Here is a 17457-nt window from a genome sequence, read left to right on the forward strand (position 1 = left end):
AGGGACGCAGAAAGAAAACAGCCCAAAGCTGCGCACCTTCTAGCTGTTTCGATGGTTGGAGCGGCACCGGGTGCTGATTGGACAGGCGGGGCCAGGAGCTGGACCGTGCGGATGGAGGGGTTCAAGGCTGAGCGGCAGCTGCCCCGCCCTCGTTTTGGTGAAAGGTAGGTTTTCCCTAGGTACTTAGGTGCCCAAGCTTCCGGTGTGTCCGGTGACCGGTGTGACTTCGGTCAAGTGGTAGATCTCGGTCAATGTCGGTGAGTGGTTGCATATCGAATTACAGCAACGGGACATGTTGCAGTGATAAGGGACGATTTCTATGACCATGACCATTACGACAATGTACAAATCTTGCAAATAATCATCTCATTGTTTTTTCTAAGCAGCCCACCACCTCCTATGCAGTCCTTTTCTACGTAATACAGCAGAGTACGCTCCTACTCCACGCCCCTGGTCAGTGGCCGGCAGACAGAGACAGACATCCTCACTCCGTCTTCGCCAGCGCAATAATGCTAAACTCCAAATTCCCATCCGCGTAGCTCAGGAACTTCTTGACACCCCTCTCCAACGCCCCCTCGCTCAGCATATCCTCCCCTTCCTCCAACAACCCCCGGTCCACAGGCCCGTCCGAACCGCCCTCCAACTCCCACAGGTGCCCGTCCCGGCCCTTGACAAACGCGATAAAGTGATAACCCACAGGCTCCTCCCCAGAGGGCGCCGCCGTGTCCCCCCTCCGCGCGGCCTTCATGTGCGCCTCCTCAAGCTCCTCGCTCCGGTACAACACATCGGCCCTCGCCTCCCACCCCAACGGCTCCGCCTCCTTCAGCAGCCGATCCATCAACGACCCTTCCGTCACGAACTCGCGCGCCTCCCCGCTGCCGACGGCGTGAAAGAGCGCGTACAGCCCGCATGCGTGGCCAATGGTCTGCCGGAACCACGTCACGGGCTCCTGCGGCCCGGCCCCCTTGTACGTGATGCCGTCCTCCGTCGCGGTCCGCGTGCCGTCGGCGGCGCGGACGCTGTAGTACATGGGCGCCGGAGCGATGAAGATGAGCGCCAACGCGGGCCGCGGGACGAGCGCCAGGAGGGCCGGCTCGTCGAGGCTGTAGACGTCGAAGAAGCCCAGCGACGATGAGATGCCGAGGTCATGGATGAGGGAGGTGAAGACGTCCGGGTTGTTCTCGAGGGGAATGAAGGTCTTTTTCCCAGTGGGGGAGAAGTAGACGCCGTCTGCGGGCATTGCTGGGCGGGTACCCGAGGGTTTTGGTTAGTGTTGATTGAGGGGAGATGGCCCGATGTCAAACGGGCTGGAGAGAGAGGCTATTATGGATGACGGAAGTCGATGACCTGAAGTGAAAAGCTGGAAAGTTGTGGGTTCAGAGAAACAAATTGTATTCAGGAGTATGGAAGGAGCGATGAAATCCGAGATGTGCTTCGTCCACTTACAAGCAGGACAAAAGGTGTACGCAAACCATCCGCCTGCCTAGAACCCCGCACACGTTGATTCGCCCTTGCCGCCAGATGCAGTAATTCAAGCATGCCTACCTGCCATATCAATACATGTCTTTACGGACCAAATTGTACCTGATGGGCGAGAGAGCTCTCCCGAGACAAAGACAGAAAGAAGGCTGGCTTCTAGCTTGGCATCGCTTGTCCAGGGTTGATTGAAGTTGACAGGTCGTTTGGTTGACTAACAGGGTGCATTCGTTGGGGACTCGTTGACATCAGACTCCGTACGACCTAAAGAACGCCTCAAAAATGCAGCATGGGCTTCGAAATGCGTCGTCTGTCATCGATCAGTATCACTTGCTTGGACACGCCGGCTGGTGATAGAGCATGCATCGAAAGATCGGCCGCTGTCAACACCAGATATGAGCCGTGCCTCTCTCGGGTCTCCACATCCAGAACGAGGCGCCCCACAGCTTACAACTCCCGAACATCTTCGGACACCGGGACGTCATCAAGGTCCGAAACCCCCGGCCCGTCCACCAAGAGTGCCTAACCGCACACCGCGGCTCGCCCCTCGTCGGCCAGTGCCATGATCCCACAGCGGCATTAGCGGGAGCTTTCAGGTGAAACCACGCCATAGCTCCCTGCAAACACCCCAGACTACTCCGCTACGGGCCAATGAGGACATGCCTTTTAATCAGCCGAGCCTGCTCCCTCACCCCACGCCGAGGGCCTCTAGACTCTGTGCTTCACTGTAAGCTCGGGGAGCTTCTTGCAACAAAGGACACAGCTTCGGCCCAGAAACCCCCCAAACACCCAATCCAGACGCGTCTCTGTGCGTCTGCTGCAGCTTTCCCTTCGTCACGCAACCCCGACTCTCGATTCCCTCAACAAGGGGCCGACGACGCCAGTAAATCGTACGACTCTTCTCCCCCCATCCCGTATATCAGTCTCGTCATACGCTCCATCCATTCCAGGCCCGGCTGCTGCCCTCTCAAAATGGCCGGATATCTCTTGCTTGTGATTCCAAGCATCCTCATGAGCTTGCTGGTTTCGAGAGCGCCATTCATGATGACCACCACACCACAGACGACGAAGCCCTGGGCCGATGCGCCCATGAAGCTCATCACGACGCCGCAGTACGAGACCAAGAAGGTCGGTGATCCAGACCCCAGAGTCCACTCGCAAGTTCTCCAACTGACCGGCCCTCCAATAACAGACCGACCTCTTCACGCTGGGCTCTACCCACATGGCCTTGCTGCACAACTCAATCCTGCGAGGCTACAACTCCATCTACCAGCAGGCGCCCTATATCCAGGACGCCGACAAGGCCGACTTTATCGGATATTCCCAGACGTGGTTCAAGTTTGTCAAGTCGCATCACGATGACGAGGAGGAGTCTCTCTTTACCAAGGTCGAGGACCTCCTGGACGACAAGAACGTCTTTGCCGAGACGCACAAGGAGCATGGTACGTACCCGACATCTTCAACAGACACCGGAGGGAGGCAGCTGTACTGACGAGCGGCGTGCTGCAGAGTCCTTCCTGAGCGGTCTTGCCGAGTTCAACCAGTACCTGACGTCCTTGTCATCGCCCACCGACTTCTCTGGCGCCAAGCTGCTTGACATCATGAAGGGCTTCCAGCAGCCGTTCGAAACCCACTTCCATAGCGAGATCAGCACCATCGCCGGGCTTGCGAAGCACCCGAACGCGCCGAAGGAGGGGACACCCGAGGCGGCGAACGCCAGTCTGACGTTCAAGACGTGGGGCAAGAGCACCGTCACCAAGGCGGGCACGGCGGACGTGGTGCCCTTCTTCCTGCTCAACCTGGACCGGACGGCCGAGGACGGGCTGTGGGCGAACTGGCCGCCCATGCCGGCGCCGATCAAGTGGGGCCTGATTAATATCGCGGGAGCGTGGCACTGGGGATGGTGGAAGTTTGCCAGCTGCGACGCGGCTGGGCAACCGAGGGAGCTTTACGCGCTGGGGTCTTTGGGGTCGGACGACAAGGCCAAGGCTGAGCTGTGAGAGCACTTCTATGAGGTGAGGGCTTTGCGGTACTGGTTTTTGCGTACAGAGGTACATTTTGTGGTCTGTGGTCTGTACGACAAGGGTGCGGCTCGTGGCTCGTGGTTTGTGGGACGAAGTTGCGGTTTTTGAGGGGAGTTCGGGACCAGGTTTTTGTACTTGCCTGTCATTGTTAGAGAAATATTAAGGCGAGCATAATTGAGTCGGATCCTTCATTTCATTGCTTGGGACCAGCCGTGAGTCGCTCCCAAAAAGGGTCGCGTTCGCCCCGAAAAGGAACAAACAGGCAGGCAAGCTCTTTTGGGCAACGCAACGGTACGACAGACTTGTCGGCAGCAAGCCGAGCAGCAATGGAAGCCAGGTTCGAGGTTCGAGATTCGAGGTTCTGCTGAAGGTTCTGCCGCGAATAAAAGAGATCTGAGGGTCTGTGAGTCGGAAAGGGGGGGGGGGGAACCAGCGTGCGTGTCGAGGAAATTGCCAGCTTGACGCTAGATTTTTTCGATGCAGCAGGCTTCCCTGTCAAGCTCATCTCTCGGTTCTTGGCACCGAGCGCCGATCTCTGATGGAATTGCACACCGATGTTCTTTTCATAGACATGGAGGCAGAGACATACAGCGCATTGCAGTGCAGTGGGTTGGTGGTGCCATTGCATCGCAGCACAGCACAGCGCAGGCGACAGACAGACTACGATTGGAAGACGATGAGGGATCTTGGTCGCACTCGCAGCGGCGGGTGGCGGCTCTGGTGAGCAGCGATGAAGCGTCGGGCCAAGTCGGCCAAGTGGTTGCAGCGAGCAATTTGGAGAGGCGAGGCGAGCTGCAATGCTACGCAAGACCGACGGCAGAGGCCGCAGAGGCACCGCGTCGTCGTCCCCGAGTCCAATGAATGGCCAGATTCGTCTTGGGGCTCTTTGTGTCGCTTGTCGCAACCACCGCAGCGACGGACGGGTGATTCCCAGTGGGGGCAGCTCTCGGCCAACAGCCCAGACTTCTATTTCCCTTACCTGCACGCGGCGTAGCAGCCAAGCGAAGAAGCATGGGAGGCCGGCAGGCATCATCAGGTGGTCCAAAGTTGGAATCCTTCGCAAATGTTCTCAACAGGCCACACCGGGTTGATGGGGGATGTCGGCGGCGTCGGCGGCGTGTCTGGGCTTATTCCACGACATCAGCCCGTCTGTGAAGTCTTCTCCAACGCGAACTGGAGGGTTTCACGAGGCGCAAGCTGGGTGTGGGTGGTCTCGGTTGAAAAGACGAGAGCCGGTCCGCGGCGAACGGATTTTTTTGATTTTTTCTTTGGTATGTCGTACATGTTCAACGGCCAGTCCACCTGGCGGCCCATCAGCACTACTGCGGACCCGGAAGAGAGGACCGTTGCCTGGTCTTACTTGGAGGGTCGACTCTCGAGGGGGGCGGCCGGGAGAAAGAGATCCTGGAGGTGTAGGTACGAATAAGCTAAACTGGGCAACGCCGAGCTGCAGATGTGGGATAAGAGCAGAGCAGACAAGATATGAAGCCACTCGCCCGCAAGTGTCGTGCAGAGATCAGGCGTAGGGTGGAGGAGTCGAAGCAATGCCATTGGGTCGTTGACTTGTTAGGCGACTGGGGGGGCGGACTTAGGCTTCATAAACTTGCTCAAAAACACTCAGAAGCATGAGGCAGGCACAATGCACGAGGCAGGCAAGAAGCGGGCAAGAGGCGGGCAGGAGGCGGGCACGAAGCGATAGCGGCTTCTTGGCGGCAGGAGCTGGTGCTGTGTTTCTTTCCATCCGTAAGAAGAAACCGACGGTACAGAGTACCTTTCCCCCCTCCCATCGCGCCTTCTTTCCTTCCTTCCACACGCCTCTTTCCTCCAGACGACTGACTACCTTCCTAGGTATGTTACCTTCCTAGATGATACGTGCCATGATAATCGAAAAGCCAGCAAGTCCCGAGTCCCAGTTCCCATGTCACTCAAATTGCCGCTGTGATTTCCTTTTAATTCGTTCCCTGTGCTTCAGCTCTGCTTCAGGTATCTGTATACTGTAGTTGACTTTCTCATTCCCCATCACTACATAGTAGGCATGTGCCTTAGAGTTCAAGTAAAGGACCTTTCGTCTCCACCGGGCCGCTCATCTTGTACCTATCCTAGGTAGTCACATTCAGTGCCATCCCCATCCCATCAGCCACATCCCCGTCTCTGCATCTTTATTTTTCAGGAGACAGTTAATCAGCGGCCAGACGCCAGCGAGAGCCAGAGAAACGCACCAACGAGCTGCCGAATCGGACTGACAACCCTTGCTGGCCTCTCGGGAAGGAATCTAGCGCAAAGACCCATACCCATACCCCCCCTCCCCCCATGGAAATCTAGCGCAAAGTGGATCCCTGGACATACATCCTATCCCTCCCCAGCGCGGCAACCAGGCAAGACGATCTCTTCCTCTCTGTCTCTCTCCCTTTTGGTCTCCCGATACCCTGTGAGACTCTCCGTATATAACTCCTGGCAGTCCCCGACTCTGGAACTCTATTCATGCCTTTTTGTCTCGATATCGTCCGAGCAGAGAGAACACACCCCTGCTAGTTCCGATCCGATCTTCGCTTCTCCTCCGCCAGAAGCCCAACTAAACACGCCTGTGTCTAATACTCGCCTTGTCAAGACCACGACATCTCTTTATCTATAATCCACCCATAACATACCATCACCAATATTCGATTCGACTAAATATGGATCACGGCACGATGAATATGGCCACCACCACCGCCGCCATGGCTGCCACAGGCACCATGAGCATGCCCGCCGCGACTAGCAGCAAGGCCGCTATGTCCATGGGAGGCAGCGGTTGCAAGATTTCTGTATGCACTCACACCGACACCCGATTCATTGCCTACATTTGTCTTAGTATTCGAGCTAACACAATCCCCTCAGATGCTCTGGAACTATAACACTATTGGATCGTAAGCAACACCATACCGCTACACCACTCCCGACACGCACTGTGCACTAACACCCTTTCGTCGCAGTTGCTTCATCAGCAGCTCCTGGAAGATCACCTCCAACGGCATGTTCGCTGGTTCCCTTATCGGCGTCATCCTTCTCGTCATCCTCCTCGAGGCCTTACGCCGCGCCGTCAAGGAGTACGACCGATACCTCATCCGCACCCACAAGGCCCGCTACGCCGACGCCGGCGCCGCCTCCCCGAGCTCCGCCAGCGCCGACGACCACGCCAAGGGCCCTTCGTCCTCCGCCGCCGCCGTCCGCTCCAACGTCATCCCGCCCTTTCGTCCCAACGTCTTCCAGCAGGCCGTCCGTGCCCTTATCCACGTCTGCCAGTTCGCTGTCGCCTACTTTGTCATGCTGTAAGCCGTTTTCTGCCCACTATCGCGTGTCACCACTCCGAGACAATGCTGACTATCTGTCTCTCCCCCAGTCTCGCCATGTACTACAATGGCTACATGATCATTTGCATCTTCATCGGCTCCTACATTGGCGCCTTCCTCTTCCAGTGGGAGACCCTGTTTGACGAGCCCACCTCCGCCGCCAGAGAGGCCACCGTCTGCTGCGGTTGAATGTCTACATTGTCTTGGAATTCGGTCTTGCGAGACATGAGACGACGTCACTGCGGAGGATCCATAATAATATACCCCACGCAACATCCAGTTGCCACGATGCTTTTCATAATACAACGTCAATAGATACGATAATCAGTTTAATAATAAGACTGAGTGTTCTCATAACGACATACGTGGAGTGTACCAAGCCCTCGGAAGCTCACTTAGTTCTCAATTTGCCACAGATTTCTGCAAACAAGCGCTAGTTTCTGAATAATCCAAGATGGAGAGTACCTTCACTCCACGACACTTGTCGTGGTTTTTACGGCACGTTGGTGTGGGTGTTCAATATAAGCTAGATCGACCATACGATGCATGCACCGGTAAGAGACATTCGATTCCGACCGGTAGTACCTCCAGCGCAAGGTGACCCTGGCACTGGACAAGCAGGCCAGGGACCCTGCGGCGGGCAACTGCAAGGGCATGTTAGACAATTATCACCCACTCACCAAGGAGGAGAGGCGGAAATTCATCTTCGCCCTCATCGACATCTTCACCCTCATCCGCAGGAGCGATGGCGGCTTTTTCTATCAACAGGCCGCTGACCATGTGGAACATGCTCCTTAGCGGCCTTGCCATGGCCAAGGTCAGCACCGACCAGGGGCCCGCCGCCGTGTGCCCGGACGTCAGGCGCGGGACCAAGTGCATCACCGTCGACCACTCGGACGGGTTGTAGGTGAGCGTCGTCGTGCGGCTGGTGTGTATAGACCTGACCCGGCCCGACGCGCTGATGCCAGTGCAGGGACAGGCCATCCAGTGGCGTGATATCGTAGGACTCTATAGCAACAGAGCTGCCAGATTTGTATAAACAGGGCGAGGGCACATATGATGTACATTGTTACCATCGGCAGCCACTTATTGCCGGTATTCGTTTAACGGACTTTGAATTACTGGGTTGGTGCGTTAATCCCACCGCGCCGTTTTCGCATACCCTCATCACTTGTGACACGAACAATACCTCTTTGACAAGAGGTCCACTGAGGCTATGTCTGAGTTTTTATGAACGAGCGATCCCTAGCCTACATAAGTCGCTGCTAGAACATGAATGGTGTGTTCGATCTGTCAAACATATTCGCGTTCGTGAGGTCGAACCAAACCCTGAAGCAGTTCATCATCTTTCCATCGGACGAGGGCTTCGTCCCTCCACTTGTCCCACCCTTCGTTCCCAAGATTGAAGGCTGATTGAAGCCCCATGAAAAGTTCCAAAAATGTCTTGCGGTCCGAGGAAGGGCTCTCGGGACCCAGAGCAAAAAAGAATCTCTGAGCCTTCCTGCCCTGCATCACACAGTCGGAGAGATCTTTGCGGCCCCTCTCTTCTAATATTTCCGCCAGCCGCACTTCGTCTGGGGCCAGCTCGTTGGAGCCCCCGTAAAATTTCCCCAGAGGCCACATCATGCATGGCGAACTGAAAGCCTCCGGCTTGGAAGCGGTCCGGGTCCACTCCCAGTCGATGATCCCAACGATATCATACGATTCGTTAACGAGGATGTGGTCGCCCTTGTCGTCAGGATGCTTGAGAAAGAATCGGTCTGCTGAAGGACCAATCGCCCAGAGTCCGCTGGCAACATCCAGACGAAAGCGATGTGCAAGATAGGTATCCGCCGCATTGTCGGCTCCAATCTCGCCGTTGGCTATCATCGAAAGGTATGACTTGACGATGGCGACTGACCCTTCTAGCGAAGAAGCAAAGGGGCCAGGCAGTCCTCCAGCTTCCATCCGATAAGTTGCGTGTTGGGCAATGCCTTGCACGACGAACTCAGCAGGGCGTCCGACGGTGAAGATGGATCCCATAGTTTCGAAGGGGTGCTTCTCTATTTCCAGAAACACACCAACCAGCTGTTGCATGATCTTCTCTCTCTGTATCGGAGTCGTCGCTTGCCAAACCAAAGGCCGTCCTTCAAGCTTCTCCATCAGGATGTAGCTAGCTCCCACAAAGTTTTCCGGATCAGGTTCACACGCCCAATCAAAGATTTCAGGGACCGGGATGTTGGTTTTCTCATGAAGATAGGTCATGGTTGCCGCTTCGCTTCGGAGAATACAGTCACGGACTTCCTCCGGTGGTGATGTGGTCCTGATAAGTCGAAGGCGTGCCAGCCATACGACGTTGTCTTTAAATACAATATCGGCGTGGCAGTTTTGATGTCCCATCATTGAAGAGAGGTGCTTGCGTGACAGGTCGATGGTACAGGGGATACCGCCTCTTAACTCCGATGCCCGAGAGCATAGCTTGGATCCATCTGTCCGGCGACATAGCTCGTCAATGTGACGAGCCTCGGTGGACGCGTATTCCTCGGAAAATGAAGACCAGTCCTCCTATAGGTAGTAAGTATGAGCTCTAACCTGCGAATCCCGAATCTGACCACTGGGTTGGGGCATTTGTGGAACGGCTCCGAAATGTGTGTGCGACAGAGGTGCCTGTCACAACATAGACAGTCTCCCAGTCTTTGGACGGCAGGCTTTGTACAGGTCTCAAAGTCGCACGACCACAGAGGCATCTTGAGGGTGGTGCTCGATGAGAAGTTTGAGAAATGGCGGTGATGGAGGGGGGATGGATGGATGGGCGGGCAAGAAAGAACGCCCAACGCTTAGTCTTAGTCGCTTACCTCCTTTTCAGTCCAATCACGGTAGGTGGTCGCTGGTTACACCCAGCCATTTGCTTGTCACCCGCATACGAAACGTGCTGTCCAGTCACTGCCTCAATTTTTCATGTCAGCCGCTAACAATCTAGATGGTTTGGGTTTCTGTGGGAGTGAAACATGAGTGTTGATATCACGTATGAGAAGATGCCTTTCCGCAGGGTGAGAGAACGCAGAGTGAGAGACAGCAGGCTTAGTCTAGTTCCTCTGATGTCTAACGGACGGAGGGACGAAGGCCATACGGACCTTCGGCGGCGGGATGCCCTTGTAGACGGGGCGGCCAATCGTCGGACCGTGCTAAAAGTGACGCCGGACTGGCCGGTTCAGCAGGGATCAGTCCGGTTCATGCGAATGGCGCCGATCCCCCCCCCCCTTTTTTTTACGCCCGTATGCCCCGTGAACTCGGGCTGTCATGCGGGCTCAGCTCGTGGGAGCTGTTCGGGCAGCTGGCCTATTCCAATTTCCAACATTTCAGGTGCTTCATCAAGCTGAATCACCTGAACCACATTATAGTGCTTGGCTCCCGCGCTTAACTCACATCTCCTTTATCAACTCACATGCCGGCCGATCTACTAATTTAAGAAAACCCTGGGATGGTAGCAAACCGGTGTTCATCTGAAGTGGCCAATCTTTCTTCGGATGTCTAAGAATCTATCAAGTTTTACCTGATCAACAGCAGCTTACTACTCACTACATTACAAAGAAGGCTGAGGACTTTGTATGAAGACTTCGTCATGGGTTACATGACGGAGCAAGGTCTATCACCGGCGTCTTCATAACCAGTAGACTTGGAGTGCTCGGCGTAAGTAACCGAAGAGAAATGAGATAAGAAAACTACGGAATGGTCGGCGATCTATTTTAGAAGCATCATGTCAGCCACAACAGCAAACAGAGTCTGTTCGGGTCCAGGGACAACCCCCAGAGACTTGTTGGCGTTGAACTTTAAACTAACTTTGCATTCTCTGTGACCCCAGGTTAGCAAAGAAGACAGTAATCACAGAAAGTATCATCAGCCTGCTCCGTGAGCCTGTAATTTATCTAATTTCCCTCTACCTTATTGATTTTCATCTGCGTCGCTGGCCTCGGCATCCACTGGGAGTTGATGCGAAAGGCAGTTAAGACCTCAAAGTCAAGTTACTTCCCCCCTTTTTTTCATTTCGTCGGCGGCTCCAACCAGGGATAAGACTAGAAGAACGCAAGCGAACCCGAACCTTCACCACTGTGTTGATCGACACCATCGCGGGAAGAGACAGGGCATCCCGGACTCCCGCCCGGGTTTGTCCTCTGAACACGAACAGGCCAAGAGAGCATAACGGGGACCCCGTATGGCTTCAACAGGCGGACCACATGGGCCTGCCGCTGCGGATTTTGGTCTTAGCGTTGATTTTCAACGCTAGTGACGGTTCCCACGATGTGCCTCAGCAAGGACTCTCGGGAGCATAACGCAGGATGATCTCTATAAAGAGGATACCAATGCCATCACAACAGACTTTTCCGTTCTCACCAATTCTCTCGCTCGGCAGGTCTTGCACAATTTCTTCGTTTGCTCATTCCCTAATCTTCTAGTTGCTTCCCGGCTTGGGGCAGTCCTTCGTTATATTGAATCCACCCACTTGCCACCCCCATTGTTAATAATTCATTTCGCAGTCATGATGCTCTCCCGCTCGATCCTTGTATTCCTCTCTCTCGCAGTCGCCGTTAGCGCGAGTGCTATCCCCCGTGCCGATGGCGCCTGCACCGACCCGGCCGTTCGCAAGGAGTGGCGCGAGCTTACTGACCCCGAGAAGGCCGAGTACATCCGTGCCGCTGTGTGTCTGCGCAAGCTGCCAAAGACGAAGTATGCCCAAATCAACGCTGTCACCACCCGGCTGGACGACTTAGTCTACACCCACTTCACCCTCAGGTCGATAATCCACTTCGTGGCCAACTTCCTCCCCTGGCACCGATATTTGTTGAAGGTGCACGAGGACCTGCTACGCAACGAGTGCGGCTACACCGGCGCCCAGCCGTACTGGGACTGGACCATCGACGCCGACGCCCAGAACATGCCCGGCTCGCCCATCTTTGATCCCGTCACCGGGTTCGGCGGCGACGGCCAGTACACCGGCAGCACCCAGCCGGGCTTCCAGCGCTGCGTGATCGACGGCCCTTTTGCAAACACAAACTTGACGCTGGCGATGGGGTGGCCCGAGACGAACGTCCGCGGCGACCGCCCGCACTGCCTCACGCGCGTGTTCAACTCCGGCCAGGGTAACGATGCGAATGGCAACCCCATCGTTGGCGACATGCAGTTGAGGGCGTACAACACTCAGGTCATGAACGCCATCTATGCCTTTGACAATTTTGCCGACATGGCCACCATCCTGGAGGAACTGCCGCACTCAATGAGTCTGTCGTTCCTTATCTATCCTGCTTCACCTTCGTCGTACTGACACCTCTCCCAGTTCACAGAGTCATCTCCGGCGACATGGGCCCCACCACCGCGCCCAATGAGCCTCTCTTTTTCCTACACCACGCCAACGTTGACCGTGTCTGGGCCAAGGTTCGCCTTCCCCCCCTCCCCCCCTCTTTGCTGGGTTCATTTGACGGAGAGTGTGCACTTCTCTAACACACAAAAACAGTGGCAGGGCCGTAATGACACGCGCCTGAACGATTATACTGGCTTCCAAGACACCGGCCGGACCATCCCGGCCTCGATCACTGACACCATGCCCGTCCTGGAGCTTTCCGACACTCCGCCCACTGTCAAAGACTATATGAATACCCAGGCCGGCCCTCTTTGCTACACCTACTCATCCATGTAATTGGTTGGCTTGCGCGTTGGGCCCGGCGTGCTGTGGCGGATATAATCACTGTACATATGGAAATGGGAGCAGCTACGCGGATATGATTTTGTAGCTCTCAGGTTCAACTGTAAATTTTAGACGGAAAGCGAATGCCTATTCCATGTTTATACACGAATGCACTCTTAAACGCTGATCTCCTACTTTCAATTATTTGTAAACGTGTTGTTGATGCTGGACTGGAAGCGAATGATGTTCTTCTTGTGTTGCTTATTGATTCACCGTTCGGCTCACAAGACAAAATTTCCCAAACCACTAAGCTATATCTGTATCTGCTACTGGTCAGAGAGGACTACTCGTCGGATCTGGATGTGTTGTTGAGATGTCTACCTGCATCCACAAAAACTGTCGGGAAGACACCACTGTAATGTCTCGATGTGAGTATTGAGTAAGTCTCTAAGCTCTGTCTAGCGATTGTCAGTGCCTGACATCTCGGGAGCTGTGAGTGAAACTCGACTGGACAGTAATTGCAAGTTGCAGCACTTCTACGTTGTGGTCTCTGTCAGTCTCGGGAGGTTTCGTACTGACTCTTTTACCCGCCCAAGTAGCACTACCCATGGCACCTTTTCTGAGAAATTGAACAAACGTTAAATTCTGCCAGATTTCACCGTGGCTTTTGCTCCGAATCCGTCATGAATTCGGAAAACGATACGCTCTCTGTTACTGGCAGGTTTCCTAGTCCGCACTGGAGATCTTTATCATTCAAAGCGTTGATTGCATTGAGTTGCTCATGGAACAAATCGAAACACCACGATCTCCAAAAGGTATCGGGTCACTTTGCGAGACATTGTCTTACCACCAAAGATAGGCAGCAGTCAACTGGCCCATCTGTGGTCACCTGCCCCGGAAACCATTGTGCTGACGGACTAATCTGTGTGCCATCGTCATCAGAAACCATCCGTCTTACGTTCTGAACTGTCGTGTACACAGTGCTTACCTCTCACATCTTCCTTGGGAACATCCGAGAGCGGCGCACACCATCGGGTACCTTCGGAGGCCTACGGCGGTCTACCAGCAACCAAACGCATTGGAGCTGGTACTTGGCGCCTACTAACATGCCAGCCCCGTAAGCACCAAGGTCCAACGACAAAAGCTACATAACCACGAAACCTCCGCGAATCTGCCCTGGCACGCTACTCGGAAGACACGCGCTATTTGCTTCTCCATAATGTCGGTATCGTATCTTAAGTCTTTGGTGTTTAAAAGCAGCAGCCCGGATACCAGCGCAGAGACCTCAGCATCCCGACCCTCTGAGTGCCGATTGGTTCCAGAGCCGGACGCTTCTGACACCTTGACGCTCCCAGACGGTCGAAAACTCGGCTACGCGCAGTTCGGACTGGCGACCGGCAAACCCGTCTTCTACTGCCATGGCCTACCCGGCTCCCGTGTCGAGGCCGGCCACCTCCACAAGGCCGCCATGGATGTCGGCGCTCGCATCATCGCGACGGATCGCCCGGGGATGGGGTTGAGCACGTTTCAGCCCGGACGAATACTTCTCGATCATCCAAAGGACCTGGAGCAACTTGCTGAGCATCTTCGGCTGCCAGAATACGCCGTGATGGTGGGTAGACAGCCTTCCTTTGGATTTTGTATGTTCTGCTGCTAAATCTTTGGCCACGTAGGGCGTGTCAGGCGGTGGTCCTTATGCACTTGCGTGTGCGGCTTCGATGCCTCGTGAGAAGCTCAAGTGCGTGTCAATCGTGTGTGGTATCGGACCGCCTGACATTGGCATGGCCGGAGCCGGCTGGTTCCACTGGCTTGGGTTCACATACGGGTGGCGCTATGCCCCACGCCTCGCTGGGTGGTTTTTTCATCGGCAGGGGCGCTTCCATCTGTCCGACGAAGAGCGGCTTGAGCTGCAGCTGCAGGAGGCGGAAAAGAACAAGGCGACGTTCCCACGCCAGGAGAACGGGATCTGGGACGACAGGGAGATTGTGGGGCGCATGGTCATGACAAGCCGGCAGTACTACGCCCAGGGGATTGACGGCGTGAGCCACGACGGCCACTTGGATGGCACGGAGTTTGGTTTCCGCATAGAGGATATTCGTTCCGACCTCCCTGTGCGGCTGTGGTACGGGAAAGACGACACGTTCGTTCCCGCGAATCACGGCAGGCAGATTGCCAAACGGCTAGGGACCAACGCCCATCTCAGAATAGAGGATGACACGCACGCAAGTATCTTCTTTAGATGGAGGAAGGAGGTGCTGGCGGACCTGGTGAGTAACATGTAGGGAGCCCAGGGCGCGCTTTCTGTAAATAACGCCAAAACATCGCCGCTCAAGAAATGAAATTTTCCTTTCAATGAGGGCTGCGTCTTGCTTGAACAGAACTTAAATCGCGTTTCCCAGTGTCAACACTCGAAAGCAATGGGGAGCGTGTGACATGTGATCTAGTTGCAAGTATGTAGCAAGTAAGTTGTCTTTAACCGTTTACACAACAGCAGGCTAAGCAATGCTTAAACTAGGCAATATTTAGAACATGTGATCGGGACTGAGGAGTCAAGAAGGCTCATTCAGAAATATGACCGGCTCTCTCTGCTCATGCTGCAGCGCATGTCTTTCGGATGATAAGTGACTGGGGGGCGTGGGCCCGGGCCGGGCCGGGCAACTGACCCTGTCCCGTTGGGCATCTCCGGTGGAGACATCGAACCCCGTTTACTAACTTGGAAGGTGGAAGTGCTCGGCACACTGGTGAGGCCCCTCCATGGCTGCGCACACCTTTTTTTCTCAATGAAGGTTGTCATAAGCCTCAGACCTTCTTCCGCTGGATCTGGCATACTGACTGGATATCTTGATTTTGAAAATAGTTGATGAGATAATCAACTTGCTTTGATTTCACGAAATACTTGACATTCACGAAGCACTTCTAGGCTAATGGGCCGGCATCATGAAAGCTTGGAATGTTGGCTGTTCCCATAAGGATCATTGCTGAAATCGATGGGCCACAGCTCGACAAGGCTCTCAGAGCGTCGCACGCTGACCTCGGCCAGACCAATTTAGGGTCAATTTTATCCTGTTGTTCTGGCGTACGAGCCGAGAAGTGTCTTTAGTTGAATAATACAAGCACGCAAAATAAGCTTGAACAACAACAACATTGCAGGCTGAAAACAATTAAAGACACAATGCTCTTGCTCACAACTCACGATATGATCAGTGTTGGTCATTTACTGAACTTGCTGTGCAGACCACAGCCTTCCTAGCGCTGAGCCCACGTTTGTCTGATGATCACTGGAATAAATCATCAACTTAAGGTTTCAGCTGTGCATGTTTCCACAATAGCACCTAAATAGGCCCAGCACATTCTGTTCCTCACATTACAATTCAAAACCTGTCGAAAAATCCATGATTCCTACAACTAAAGTATTTTCTTAAGCTGGAAACAGAGGAGAAGGCGAAGTCTGTTCCTGACTGTTTGCACCTTTTACAGTTTGTCACACACGACTCACATAGAGAGAGAGGGTTACTTCGACTGAGGAGAACGCATGCAGAGGGATTACCGCTGGGTCCGAGCCAATCATGTCCCGGCTTAGTAATGATTTCTCGAACATTCGCCCTAACTTTACTGGATAGCCATACGTCGCTTCCTCTCACCTCACCCGTCGTCGTTCATGTTGACATCGCCAATCCTTGCCGACATTGCGGAACACTAGCGTCCACGGAACGATTACGCAACCATTATATCTCTTCCATCGATACTCCATCATGAGCGGGACAAGCCTGACGTCCGCCACGGCGTTCTCGCCTTCGCTGGAGGCCATCAAGCTGGCCGCCAGCATGTACAACGCCGCCCGCGAGGGCAACAAGACCGTCCTTGAGGAGGCTATCCTCGATGGCCTACCGCCCAACCTGACGAACGAAAAGGGGGACACCTTGGTGAGTGCTTATGCAAAACCGCCAATGCTTCTGTGGCGGACCCCGGGCTGCTTTTTTTACTTGTTTTGTTTCATGTTCTGGTGGACTGGGTCGAAGATGCTGGTCCCAAATTCACGGCGTGGGCTAACGCGTAGAATAGCTGATGTTGGCGGCCTACTACGGCCACGCGGACCTGGTCAAGCTCCTGATACAGCACGGGGCAGACCCCAACAGACTGAACGATAAGCGTCAGAGTCCTCTCGCAGGCGCCGTCTTCAAGGGCTTAGATCCTGTGATTGAGGTGAGTTGAGGACGCCACAGCACCAGCGACACTTGCCCAGGCAGCCCTTCCCAAGCATTGGAGGCGGCCTAGCTGTGATGCTGGCGCAATATTCGAGAGGTGCCAGTGCTAACGGGGCCCCGGACAGGTCCTTCTGGAAGGCGGTGCTGACCCGGAGTACGGCACGCCGTCGGCGATCCAGTGTCTTTCCATGTTCAAGCAAGAGGGCAAGTGGGCCGAGAAGTTCGAGTCGGCGCCCGGGCGAGGAAAGGCGAAGGCTGTTCCCCAGGACGAGAGCGAGGAGAGGGCACCCGAGAGGTTCAAGGCGTGAGCGATGCTCAGCGAGGCGCCGGCGTCCACCGGCGGTTCTTTACCGTGCCCAGGACACTTGTCAGGAGTCCATTTTTCATTTTTGTTTTCTTTTGAATGCATTTAGCGCTCATCGTCTCAGCTGAGAGCTGGTCGGAAGAAAGTTGTTCGAGTCACCTCGAGAGTCCGAAAACGTTTATCCCACATCCCAGGATGAGTAGATCTCCAACAGATTGAAAGACATCCAAAGGTCTAGAGAGATTCGCAAGAATCAGAACATCGTTCACTTTTCAGCGTAATCGTCCTAAACCACATCGATCCCGGCTCAGCAGCATATGAATGGATAAGAGGAGTATAGGAGAAGCTAGATCGCCCCAATGGCCTCCATGTTCTACAATGTCACGATGTAGCTGTTCATTGAGAATGAGAAGATACAATAGTCTGGCACTTGCTCGCTAAACCGTGTCGCAAGCCGGAG

The 17457-nt window shown here is 54.6% G+C and overlaps 8 protein-coding genes across 8 annotated transcripts; 6 read left to right on the plus strand and 2 right to left on the minus strand.

Annotated features, from left to right (window-relative positions):
• Positions 1–484: 484 nt before the first annotated feature.
• On the minus strand, positions 485–1389 carry CDEST_12015 (Putative peptidase C12, ubiquitin carboxyl-terminal hydrolase; the record flags this gene model as incomplete). The annotated part of the gene is made up of 1 exon (XM_062928171.1): positions 485–1389. Exon 1 carries the CDS (start codon positions 1238–1240, stop codon positions 485–487), a length of 756 nt encoding a protein of 251 aa, XP_062784222.1. The 5' UTR covers positions 1241–1389.
• Positions 1390–1974: 585 nt separating this feature from the next.
• On the plus strand, positions 1975–3694 carry CDEST_12016 (Putative hemerythrin). Its single transcript, XM_062928172.1, has 3 exons — positions 1975–2604; positions 2669–2918; positions 2986–3694. The coding sequence occupies exons 1-3, from the start codon at positions 2128–2130 to the stop codon at positions 3474–3476; spliced, it is 1218 nt and encodes a 405-aa protein (XP_062784223.1). The 5' UTR covers positions 1975–2127; the 3' UTR covers positions 3477–3694.
• A 2113-nt stretch (positions 3695–5807) lies between these two features.
• Positions 5808–7145, plus strand: CDEST_12017 (Putative Ctr copper transporter). Its single transcript, XM_062928173.1, has 4 exons — positions 5808–6304; positions 6378–6406; positions 6473–6808; positions 6880–7145. The coding sequence occupies exons 1-4, from the start codon at positions 6176–6178 to the stop codon at positions 7016–7018; spliced, it is 633 nt and encodes a 210-aa protein (XP_062784224.1). The 5' UTR covers positions 5808–6175; the 3' UTR covers positions 7019–7145.
• Positions 7146–7372: 227 nt separating this feature from the next.
• CDEST_12018 (uncharacterized protein) lies at positions 7373–7830 on the plus strand. The gene has a single exon (XM_062928174.1). It carries the CDS (start codon positions 7575–7577, stop codon positions 7734–7736), a length of 162 nt encoding a protein of 53 aa, XP_062784225.1. The 5' UTR covers positions 7373–7574; the 3' UTR covers positions 7737–7830.
• A 292-nt stretch (positions 7831–8122) lies between these two features.
• Positions 8123–9211, minus strand: CDEST_12019 (Putative protein kinase-like domain superfamily; the record flags this gene model as incomplete). Its single annotated transcript, XM_062928175.1, has 1 exon — positions 8123–9211. One exon carries the CDS (start codon positions 9209–9211, stop codon positions 8123–8125), a length of 1089 nt encoding a protein of 362 aa, XP_062784226.1.
• Positions 9212–11218: 2007 nt separating this feature from the next.
• CDEST_12020 (Putative tyrosinase copper-binding domain, di-copper centre-containing domain superfamily) lies at positions 11219–12675 on the plus strand. The gene is made up of 3 exons (XM_062928176.1): positions 11219–12084; positions 12141–12238; positions 12318–12675. Exons 1-3 carry the CDS (start codon positions 11346–11348, stop codon positions 12498–12500), a joined length of 1020 nt encoding a protein of 339 aa, XP_062784227.1. The 5' UTR covers positions 11219–11345; the 3' UTR covers positions 12501–12675.
• A 990-nt stretch (positions 12676–13665) lies between these two features.
• On the plus strand, positions 13666–14770 carry CDEST_12021 (Putative alpha/beta hydrolase-1; the record flags this gene model as incomplete). Its single annotated transcript, XM_062928177.1, has 2 exons — positions 13666–14100; positions 14162–14770. Exons 1-2 carry the CDS (start codon positions 13708–13710, stop codon positions 14768–14770), a joined length of 1002 nt encoding a protein of 333 aa, XP_062784228.1. The 5' UTR covers positions 13666–13707.
• Positions 14771–16124: 1354 nt separating this feature from the next.
• On the plus strand, positions 16125–17436 carry CDEST_12022 (Putative ankyrin repeat-containing domain superfamily). Its single transcript, XM_062928178.1, has 3 exons — positions 16125–16411; positions 16551–16691; positions 16819–17436. The coding sequence occupies exons 1-3, from the start codon at positions 16241–16243 to the stop codon at positions 16999–17001; spliced, it is 495 nt and encodes a 164-aa protein (XP_062784229.1). The 5' UTR covers positions 16125–16240; the 3' UTR covers positions 17002–17436.
• Positions 17437–17457: the final 21 nt, after the last annotated feature.

This window comes from Colletotrichum destructivum, chromosome 8, assembly GCF_034447905.1.
Source record: "Colletotrichum destructivum chromosome 8, complete sequence".
In the NCBI taxonomy this organism is placed as follows: Eukaryota; Fungi; Ascomycota; class Sordariomycetes; order Glomerellales; family Glomerellaceae; genus Colletotrichum; species Colletotrichum destructivum.

Bases quoted from the DNA above. Each gene is read 5' to 3' on its own strand.
- CDEST_12020 (XM_062928176.1), top strand. From the start codon at position 11,346: ATGATGCTCTCCCGCTCGATCCTTGTATTCCTCTCTCTCGCAGTCGCC. The intron at 12,085-12,140 runs GTCTGTCGTTCC...CACCTCTCCCAG, and splicing joins GGAACTGCCGCACTCAATGA to TTCACAGAGTCATCTCCGGC. The intron at 12,239-12,317 runs GTTCGCCTTCCC...ACACAAAAACAG, and splicing joins TTGACCGTGTCTGGGCCAAG to TGGCAGGGCCGTAATGACAC.
- CDEST_12022 (XM_062928178.1), top strand. From the start codon at position 16,241: ATGAGCGGGACAAGCCTGACGTCCGCCACGGCGTTCTCGCCTTCGCTG. The intron at 16,412-16,550 runs GTGAGTGCTTAT...CGCGTAGAATAG, and splicing joins ACGAAAAGGGGGACACCTTG to CTGATGTTGGCGGCCTACTA. The intron at 16,692-16,818 runs GTGAGTTGAGGA...GGCCCCGGACAG, and splicing joins GCTTAGATCCTGTGATTGAG to GTCCTTCTGGAAGGCGGTGC.
- CDEST_12018 (XM_062928174.1), top strand. From the start codon at position 7,575: ATGGCGGCTTTTTCTATCAACAGGCCGCTGACCATGTGGAACATGCTC.
- CDEST_12017 (XM_062928173.1), top strand. From the start codon at position 6,176: ATGGATCACGGCACGATGAATATGGCCACCACCACCGCCGCCATGGCT. The intron at 6,305-6,377 runs GTATGCACTCAC...CAATCCCCTCAG, and splicing joins GCAGCGGTTGCAAGATTTCT to ATGCTCTGGAACTATAACAC. The intron at 6,809-6,879 runs GTAAGCCGTTTT...TCTCTCCCCCAG, and splicing joins GTCGCCTACTTTGTCATGCT to TCTCGCCATGTACTACAATG.
- CDEST_12016 (XM_062928172.1), top strand. From the start codon at position 2,128: ATGAGGACATGCCTTTTAATCAGCCGAGCCTGCTCCCTCACCCCACGC. The intron at 2,605-2,668 runs GTCGGTGATCCA...CTCCAATAACAG, and splicing joins CGCAGTACGAGACCAAGAAG to ACCGACCTCTTCACGCTGGG. The intron at 2,919-2,985 runs GTACGTACCCGA...GGCGTGCTGCAG, and splicing joins CGAGACGCACAAGGAGCATG to AGTCCTTCCTGAGCGGTCTT.